Consider the following 10,701-nt stretch of genomic DNA (forward strand, 5'->3'; position numbering starts at 1 on the left):
CATATTCAGTCTGATTTAGCACACATTGTCAAAGTTATACAGCCAGATTAGTGCAGAGAAAAATTGTTTAAGAAAAAGATTTATGTTCCCATGGGCTCTGATTTCAAGTTTTGCCAGTGTACGATGTAGCTTCCATGCCAGATTTATGGAGCTAATTTTCTGCCAACAAACAAAACATGTCTACAAATATTTTTTTTTGATCATTTATATTTTATGTTGTACCCGTCGTTTAGACTTTTTATACAAGACAAAACAGTCTCTGCACTTTGATCACATGCCGAAGAGTTTTTATTTACATTTGTACTTCATGTAATTTGGCAGAAAAATATGAAAAATAGGTGCATTGTTCAGGTGGCGCATTTATTCTTACCAGTCGAACCGAATGTGCTGCAGGTCAGTTTGACTCACAAGACTAAAAAAGTTTTCTGTGTAGCTGTAAATTACAGGAAGGTTACACAACGACATAAATTTACTGTTCCTGGAAACTTCAGTTTTCTTCATATTCTTCTTTCTGAGAGTACCAGAGAAAATAATAGCTAAATTAAGATTTTTTTTTGTGTAACATTTGAAGTCAAATCGAGAGCAACCAGTTACTTGTGTCGTATGCAGCGTTTATTTCAGGTCAGAATTACAAACTAATGTTCTCCGATTTTTCTGTTCTAAGGTGATGAAATGAAAAGTGTTTTCTGGTCAATATTTTTCCAACATTTTCTGACGTCACAATGCTGCCATCTAAAGTCTGAAACAAGAGGAGGATTCATAAAAGCTTGATACAAATTCTCTCCGCTGTTGGAGAAATGTGGTTTTGAGCCAAAGATTCAGCCTTTATAGATTATTTGGGCCACATGTACATTAACCTCTTAATAACAATGACAGGTTTTTAAAGTCACAGCTGTGTTGAAAACAGCAGTGCATGTAGAAGTCTGAGGATGAAGGTAATGTGTGGCTGATGCAAGTCAAAACCACTATCTACTTCAAATTTTCTGTATCCTGTCTTGTTTAAAAAAAAAAAGTGAAATGTATCTTAATCAGAAAGATGTGAAAGCTTTATGTAAAAAAAAAAAATTCAGTGTATTCGTGTAAAGACTTCTCAGTCTGTGCTAATTGCTTCTCACATCTCTTCATAAGATTGGAAAATAATGATGTTATAAAAGAATATAAAAGGCAGACGGATAATGGAGTAAATTAAATTTTAATATGGACATCCAAAAAGCCTTTAACCTCATTTTGTGATTCCATTTTGAAATAAAATGAATAATTTAACATATGACAAAAACTGTACTGATCTTTTTTTAATTGTATCTTTTATTTTTCTTTAGTTGCACAATTTAAATGGGTATTTAATCAATTATTTTCGAATAACGTTTAACACTATAATGTTTCCAGACCAGATTTTCCAATACCAAATTGTTCATATTTGAATGACTTGGACACTAATTCATTAAACATTGTATTAAAACATGAATCATTTTTAGAATAAATCTCGATGGTGTGATTTTGTGGGCGGTGTTGTCTGAGGATTTGCCAGCAGATGGTGATCTGCGCACATTATTTTCCACTCTGTACCCGCTGAGCTGCTCCCAGTGAGACTCCGGGCCTCTCGTATGTGATCATTATGATGTATTCCCTGTGTCTTACTTTGTAACACAGGAGGAGAGCTCAGTGGTGGATGTTCACTCCTCTGTGGTGACTGGTGGGTTTTTAATCTCGCTGCTGGACTCCTTAAAAGGGCCAACAGTGAGAGTCGATAGAGAAAACATTAACTGAGTTGCACTTTCACTTGTCAAACAGGAATTAGACTAACCTCAGACAACTTGAGAAAACCTCACAAATCAAACTGTCTAAATCTCAGAATGAGTCTTTAAATGTGAAAAATAAAGAAATAAAACTTAAACTGGAGTCGTGATGAAACTTTGCTGAAATGGTGTTGGTGCGTATTTGTGGTGACACAGTTTTCAGTAAAACTAAAAGTGTAACATGGAGAGGAAACTACAAGCTGAGTTTTGAAATGCATTTTTATTAATTTTACATTTAAAAACAGCAAATTTGAAACAGCTTTGAATAATTTGTTTGAATGTTGTCTAAACTCAGGTGGCAAATCTAATTAACCTATTAAAAGTTTCTTGAAATACCTATAAAATGTTAACTTAACATAATAGATCAGTTATCACAGTACACATCTATAAATACTCTTTACACTTGGAGAAGTGTGAACACGATGGGGCTTCTTGTTTCTCTAAATACATCTTACATCCTCTCTTGTTTATTCCTATTGACCTTATTCGTTCTGATGAAAAAGGCCAGAAGTGGTCTGGTTTCTACACAGTGACACCATTTTACAGCCGGAGGACCGTTAACAAGAAAAGAAATACATAAATCTTTCAAATAGCAAGAAGCCTACAATACAAATATATCAAATATATGCAAAAATAAAGTAAGAGGATTTGTCTATCTCCTGCAAGTCTTAGTTTGGGTTGGACAAGCCGTGCCACAGGTCCCACTGTTATTTTGAAGACCGGATATGAATGACCTGAATTATTATAGAAAGAGACAAACAGAACAAATGACTTCAGTGAATTAAACTAGAAAGAAGTCCACCCATTTTTCTGAGGAAATTGCACCTGACAGCAGAAGTGAGTTCGCCTACGATCCAACATGACTGAACTACAGCTTGCTGTGCTGTCACAACCCCACGCAGGAAGTAGGACTTTCACACTAAACATATAAACTGTATAAATAAAAAAATACCAAATGAATTGGTCATTAATGAGTAACAGGTGGAAAAAAATACAACTTCTGTGGTAATGCCTCTGATAATTTGTGTCTTCAGCTATGAAAAACAATCCATGATCACTTAATAGTTGAACTGTTTGTACTCAGTGGATAGAAGCTGTCAAACCTGATTGTGAGCACAACTAATAACTATAAAACATGACGACCGTTCAGCTGTGACAGGATTCCTATTGCAGGATGTAAATAGTTACGTCCCGACTCTTTCACTTAGTCCCACCCTCAATGTACTCTCGTAAATCTGAAGTCTCATGAGTGAGGACTTGAGCAATGCTCGAATATGTTTTGTGCTCAAGTCTATTATTTGTTACCTCCTTACTGACATTAGTTTTCCGTAACCTGTAATAACAAAATTTCTGGCTGCTTTGGGGCTTATTTACACATCTACTAGTTACAGAGCAACATTACAAATTATTTGGAGTTGAGTTTCTTCGTACGTACGTTTGATTTTAACATGCACGGCAGCTGTTCATTTCCTTATGAAACCAACACTGTTGTTTTGTACGATAGACCATGACCTTTCTCAAAATCCCCGAACTAATTGTTAGGGTAAACTTTCAGAAAAAAAAATCCCCAAAGCATGGGAAGGTAGGTATTAAAGGGACTAAGTATGAGTCACTTCAAAAGAGAACTTAGTGAAGACCTAAAATAACTTTTCCTAAACATAACCCAGTTGGTTTTTGAGCCAAAACATAACAAAATTTGAACCACAGTGAAACCTTTACGGTATTCTAAATGGCACTAACACTTTATTCTCAGTGCACACGTGCATTCACACTGTCCAGTATGAAAACAGGTCGTGCACTACAAGTACCCGGATGTTGCATTCAAAACGGTCAAAACGGGTAGCAGAAAAGGAGGAACCACCAACGTAGAGAATTTTCAAACTGCGGCGACCGATGAAGCTGCAGCTGTCGCAGGACAACGAAACTGTTTACTTTTCATTAAGTCCCACCACGCTGCTGTCGGTGAAAAGCTATCAGTGTGTTTATTGTGTGTGTGAAATACAAGGCACGAAAGAGTTTATTTCTGCCACGTGCAGAAAGGAAGTGCGATTTGAGACGACACCAACCTGTCAAATTTTCATGCAGCACATAAGTAAGAGGATGACGTGTGATAGTACTTTTGCGAGCGTATGGGGAATACATGTCATGACCTGATGCCATTAGAGGGTTTCCATGTGTCATTCAAGAGGCCATTGAAAAACGAAATGCTTTGTGGTTTAATTTGAAGGAAGTAGGAGTGAGTCAGTCATGTTTGTCCCGCCCAGACTTGTTTCCCTTCACTGGTTCCCAGTGATCCTGTGATTAACTCCTCCTCTCAGACACATTTCCACATATTTCCTCATTTTTAGTTACCCGCAACACATTTTTTGCATTTGTTCTTTCAATAAATAAACTCGACTTGCTTGTTCCATAGCCTACAACTAATCCATGAATGGTGTGTAGATAAATAAAAGTGTATATTTACCAAAATGCTGAGTAGAGACAGAGCGATTTTGGCCAGGGCCACTGCCACATAGCCAATCACGCTCCACATGACAGGCAGGTCCTGGTGTTGTTTGTGGCAGAGCGAGGTGGAGGCAATTGTGGTTAACACACTTGTACTTGTTGGTGGTGCAGCCTGTGTGGCACACTCTGTATTCAGACAGAATAAAAGACCAAAACATAAACAGTCAGTGAGTAAATTACATATCTCAGAAAGGTCCAAACACTTTTAACAGCAGTAAGAGTTGTTTGATACTCAATAATGATTCATTTATATTTCTGGAAAACAAAAAACGGTCACAGAATATTTTTTTTTAAAATCTACATTAAAGAACTATTTTCACAAAACCTCTTTCTTTTAGCAAAATGTCTCCTTGAATGAATGGCAGAATATAGAACATGTACAAATAACACAGTGGAAAGGAAAATATTGCGAGTGTTTACGAATAACCTCAAAAGGAGTTTCCTGCTTTTTGATGTGGCTCTGCTCGTTTTGTGACAGTTTGCAAAACCAAAATTTAGATTTGGGTCATAAACTTTGTTTTGTCAGAGGCATTTAAAACATTTGTTTTTTTGTCAAACAATTTGGACAAACACAGATTATATTGATTATATTGTGAATTTGCAACTGAATACCTCAAACCCATTCCTAATTTTTAAGCATTGTTTTAATATATTTAACCCTTTAATTCACTAATATAACTCGGTATTATCTGGGCATGAAACCGTTCTTTTTGTCATTTACATACTGCAATATATTTGACGTCTACAGACATGTCTTTATTGTGTTTGTTTATTTTTCCGGACATTTTTCATTGTACAATGTTGAATGACAATAATATCTTTTTGGCTTATTTTGGCACAGTATCTGGCAAATTGTTCAACAGGTAAATTAATTTGATTCCAATTAGTGTTTAATCAATTATTTACAGTTCTTGAAGCACCTGACTCTAATTGTGAATTTTAAAACAGCAAAAGTTGGAGACTTTCACAGCTGTGATTATCTCTGCTGTATTTGTCAAATATGAAAGAAAATAACTTGCTACACATGAAGCTATCTTGTAAGTAAGAAATCCAAAATTCATCGAGGATACATAAAATGTGTCCCTACAAAGCTCTCTCACACCTGGTGTCCTAATCGAGTCATTGATGGGTCATATTCTGCCAAGTACTATGGTTGCATATTAAATTCCCAGCTTACCATGAACCACCAGGTTGACATCGGAAAACTGGTTTTTTCCGCCTAGATTTCCATGGATGAAACACTGGTATGAGCCTGAATCTGTGGGTTTCACATTGGGCAGAAACAGACTGTGTCTCTCTCCGAAACTGGCATTTCGACGAGGGGCGAAGTGTTTTGTGTCACTGTCGCCTTTACTTCTCTTGATAATGCCTTGTTTCCTCCCGCCATGCTAAAAAAAAGATAGAAAATGCTTTTTAAAAAAGAAATTTTCCAAATCAAATTAAACCAAACAACAAAAGCTTAAATTTAGCAGCATTTAGGCCAGAAGTGGATGACTGACCTTGTACCACGTCACTGTGAAGAAAGACGTGACATCTAGACACGGGAGTGATACATTTTGATCGCAGTCTGCTTCAAATTCTAAGTGATCCTGGGTTGAATAATGCACCAACAGCAGCTGAGTAGATCAAACCACAGGTTTCACAGAGCAACAGTGTTTTTTCAATGGATGGATATAATAACATATAAACATGTTTTACGTTTGGATTTTATAAAAAAAAAAAAAAAATCAGATTTAACTCACCACAACGAACAATACAGCCTGGCACATCTCGTACTGCTCATCTGGCAGTTGAGTTTGTCAGTTTTCTTTCTCTTCACATGAAATGAAGTCACAGTTCCTGTAAGCGGCCCCTTTAACCTATAAGGAGTTACAGGGAGCCGTCAGTGTGAGAAAAGGATGCCACCAGGTGGTAACTGCAGAGCACATCATTGCTGTGTTTTTACTGACTCAAAATTGTTATCTGTAAACAAAGAGTTTTGGGTCTTTACCTGCTGTTCAGTGTGAATCTCTCTGATTTTCTGCTTCATAAAAAGGAGGCTTAAAGTATTTTTACGTATGAGGTCTATTTTCCTCGTCACTAAGAGTACTTCTAAGTTTGTTAAAAGAGGCCTAAAAGTTATACAGTGGGTACGGAAAGTATTCAGACCCCTTTACATTTTTCACTCTTTGTTTCATTGCAGCCATTTGCTAAAAATCAAAAAAGTTCATTTTATTTCTCATTAATGTACTCAGCACCCCATCTTGACAGAAAAAAACAGAAATGTAGAAATTTGTGCAAATTTATTAAAAAAGAAAAACTGAAATATCACATGGTCATAAGTATTCAGACCCTTTGCTCAGTATTGAGTAGAAGCACCCTTTTGAGCGAGTACAGCCATGAGTCTTCTTGGGAATGATGCAACAAGCTTTTCACACCTGGATTTGGGGATCCTCTGCCATTCCTCCTTGCAGATCCTCTCCAGTTCCGTCAGGTTGGATGGTGAACGTTGGTGGACAGCCATTTTCAGGTCTCTTCAGAGATGCTCAATTGGGTTTAGGTCAGGGCTCTGGCTGGGCCAGTCAAGAATGGTCACAGAGTTGTTCCGAAGCCACTCCTTTGTTATTTTAGCTGTGTGCTTAGGGTCATTGTCTTGTTGGAAGGTGAACCTTCGGCCCAGTCTGAGGTCCAGAGCACTCTGGAAGAGGTTTTCTTCCAGGATATCTCTGTACTTGGCCGCATTCATCTTTCCTTCACTTGCAACCAGTCGTCCTGTCCCTGCAGCTGAAAAACACCCCCATAGCATGATGCTGCCACCACCATGTTTCACTGTTGGGATTGTATTGGGCAGGTGATGAGCAGTGCCTGGTTTTCTCCACACATACCGCTTAGAATTAACGCCAAAAAGTTCAATCTTGGTCTCATCAGACCAGAGAATCTTATTTCTCATAGTCTGGGAGTCCTTCATGTGTTTTTTGGCAAACTCTATGCGGGCTTTCATATGTCTTGCACTGAGGAGAGGCTTCCGTCGGGCCACTCTGCCATAAAGCCCCGACTGGTGGAGGGCTGCAGTGATAGTTGACTTTGTGGAACTTTCTCCCATCTCCCTACTGCATCTCTGGAGCTCAGCCACAGTGATCTTTGGGTTCTTCTTTACCTCTCTCACCAGGGCTCTTCTCCCACGATTGCTCAGTTTGGCTGGACGGCCAGGTCTAGGAAGAGTTCTGGTCGTCCCAAACTTCTTCCATTTAAGGATTATGGAGGCCACGGTGCTCTTAGGAACCTTGAGTGCTGCAGAAATGATTTTGTAACCTTGGCCAGATCTGTGCCTTGCCACAATTCTGTCTCTGAGCTCCTTGGACAGTTCCTTCAACCTCATGATTCTCATTTGCTCTGACATGCACTGTGAGCTGTAAGGTCTTATATAGACAGGTGTGTGCCTTTCCTAATCAAGTCCAATCAGTTTAATTAAACACAGCTGGACTCCAATGAAGGAGTAGAACCATCTCAAGGAGGATCAGAAGAAATGGACAGCATGTGAGTTAAATATGAGTGTCACAGCAAAGGGTCTGAATACTTATGACCATGTGATATTTCAGTTTTTCTTTTTTAAGAAATTTGCACAAATTTCTACATTTCTGTTTTTTTCTGTCAAGATGGGGTGCTGAGTGTACATTAATGAGAAATAAAATGAACTTTTTTGATTTTAGCAAATGGCTGCAATGAAAAAAAGAGTGAAAAATTTAAAGGGGTCTGAATACTTTCCGTACCCACTGTATCTGTGGCTGTTAAAGTTTGACAAACCCCAATTATGTGATTTGTAACAAAGAGAGCAGGAGGTGATGTTTCAGGCTGAGAGGTGGTGGTGGGGGCGAGGGGGGGTTGAGTTGCATGAAATTGTTGAATCCGCAGTGTCTCTGCTGTGGGTCTTGAATGGGTCATAATAAAAAGTAAAAGACAGGATTTTTCCGCTTCTGCTGCCTTGATTTGGACCCCGTCTGTTGTTTGTCTCCCTATTTTATGGAAGTCCAACACTAAATCATTGATTGCTCCTTTAACAGTCTCTGAAAATGTGTTTTATGCTGATCTCCAGTGGTTTGATTAAACTTTAAAAAAAAATTTATTTGTTGAGGTTGTTTTGGAAATCCAAACGTGTTATCAAATATGCTCGCTGTAAGGAAAAAAAACATTTAATTTGCCCAGTACTTTATTTCATAACCAAATATTTGCACGACTAATGACATTTCCACCATCCTCAGCTGTGCTTTGTGTTCATTACTAATTAGCATTTTGTTCGCAGCAGTGGTGGTTTATGGGTCTGTCAGAGCTTGTCTTTAAGACGTGCTCTCAAACAGCATCAGATATAAAGTGTGTTTACCCGATCTGAACAGCTACACCGAGAGGTAGTCAAAAGACGTCCATCATAGTGGGAAGGGGAGTAATAGACAGATATAGCTGTGTAACAAATAAAAAAGGAGATCTGAAGGGAGAGAAATGTTCACGTCCAGGCTCTTTCTTTATCGCTACAGAGCCGGTCAATCCTGGAGGGAAGTTTATGTGAATGTCGTCAAATTGTTGGTTTTAAAAGGCGCACAAACTGTCAAACACAATGTCGCCGGGCTTGTGATGAAACAAAGTGGCAGTTTAACTTCTCACCTCGCTGCAGTGATGACAGTGTACACCAGGGTGTAATACACCCGTCAGTCCACTAGAGAATAATGTGTCAGTGTCACGTTTTGCCTCGCCCGGGCGTGAAAACTACACACATGTATGACCAGGGTCAAAGAAGGAGGTCATGTGACGGAGGTCATGTGACAAAGTACAAAGAGTGCTGCAGTAAAAAAAAAAGGGAAGTACTTGTAGGTGGTTGGATGGAAGAAACAAAAAAACAGGGCTTTTGCCTCAAGTCTGTGAGAAAGCAAAAGTCAACTTGGATTTCTTTCATGTTACATACATACCCTAATGTATTCAGCTTACTTAATGTATGTTATTTAACTTATGTGACATACGTAACGTTCCTCTTGTATAATCCCTGATTTTAACCCGAACTCGATCTTTCCCTAAAACTAAACACATGGTTTTTGTGCAAAGTAATCCAATACGTACAGTACAAAATATGCTAAAATCACTACAACTGGTAAGGATAAGTACGGTAGCACAGGATAACATAAAGTCTATGTATGGAACTGGGAGGCTCATGTGTGTTTGAATAAAATCAGTTTATTGCACCTTTTTTTTTTATTATTATATTGTTACAATTAATTTTTTGGGAAACCTCTGACCAAAAGGAAGGATGTAAAATATTTTAGATGTTCAAAAGGTTGACTGTCTTAAATGTAGGACGCGCTCATCAGTCTGACACACACACACACACACACACACACACACACACACACACACACACACACACACACACACACACACACACACACACACACACACACACACACACACACACACACACACACACACACACACACACACTCTTATGAGTCCAGCTCATCCTGTTGTTTTTATCACAGGGAATTCCCCATTGTCTCCCTTCAACCATATTATTTGTATGTGTCGCTCTTGTTGACAAAAAAGGTTGATATGTTGTTATTAATAGCAGACTGACTTTATGGAAAAGGGAAGAATGAGGTCTTTGGATTCCACCATCTGCATTGAACAATGCCTCATTCCACAGCGGCAGCAGGAGCAGCAGCAGCAGCTGGCACAGCGAGAGCAGAGAAATTCACTGATGTTACAACAGAACATCACTGGAAATTAGGATTATTTATTTCAGGTCGTTTACCTAAGTCAAAGTACTAATACCACGCTGTTAAAATACTTTACAACAAGTAAAAGTCCTGCATTCAAAACCTGACTCAGGAATAAGTATGGAAGTATCACAGAAATGTACGCAAAGTATCACGGGTAAAAGTACACACTGTGCAGTAAATGCTCCCTGTCAGTGTTTTACTGTTATATATGGAGAGTGATGTTTTCCTTGAGTTGTTTTTTGTTTACTAACCCCAACCAATTACATTTTTCTGTAAATCTCACGGCTCAAAGAGTGCAGTAGGAATCATTTTCATCTACTACAGGAAAACATGTAACTTTCACGCCTAGACAGGCGTGTCTATCTCGCATTTTGCTGTAGTGGACGGGTGTGTCTATTTCACACTTTGCTGTGATACCAGCTTGCTGTATGATGCTTTTTTTTTTTAATAAAATCACTGTTACATTAATGTATATCTTACTAAAATTATTTTAGATTGTTTTTAAAACTGTTTGTTGGTTTGATCTACAAAAATGCATCATATCCCATAAAACCATTATTTATTTGTATCATTTCCGTTCTGTAAGAACCGCAAATCTCTAGAAAATAAACCAGCTAAGAAAAAAATCTTCTGATTTGCGCTTGGGGACAATGTATTTT

At 38.2% G+C, this 10,701-nt stretch overlaps 1 protein-coding gene across 1 annotated transcript; it reads right to left on the reverse strand.

Moving 5' to 3' along the window:
- Nucleotides 1–1,997: 1,997 nt before the first annotated feature.
- On the reverse strand, nt 1,998–6,120 carry LOC138624179 (uncharacterized). The gene is made up of 5 exons (XM_069704158.1): nt 6,044–6,120; nt 5,801–5,917; nt 5,479–5,689; nt 4,261–4,427; nt 1,998–2,530 (listed from the first exon to the last, which is right to left on the reverse strand). The coding sequence occupies exons 1-5, from the start codon at nt 6,068–6,070 to the stop codon at nt 2,504–2,506; spliced, it is 549 nt and encodes a 182-aa protein (XP_069560259.1). The 5' UTR covers nt 6,071–6,120; the 3' UTR covers nt 1,998–2,503.
- Nucleotides 6,121–10,701: the final 4,581 nt, after the last annotated feature.

The sequence above is a fragment of the Brachyistius frenatus genome, unplaced genomic scaffold, assembly GCF_029030835.1.
Source record: "Brachyistius frenatus isolate BFR_SWC_R1_liver_20210118 unplaced genomic scaffold, ASM2903083v1 Contig_50, whole genome shotgun sequence".
Taxonomy (NCBI): Eukaryota; Metazoa; Chordata; class Actinopteri; family Embiotocidae; genus Brachyistius; species Brachyistius frenatus.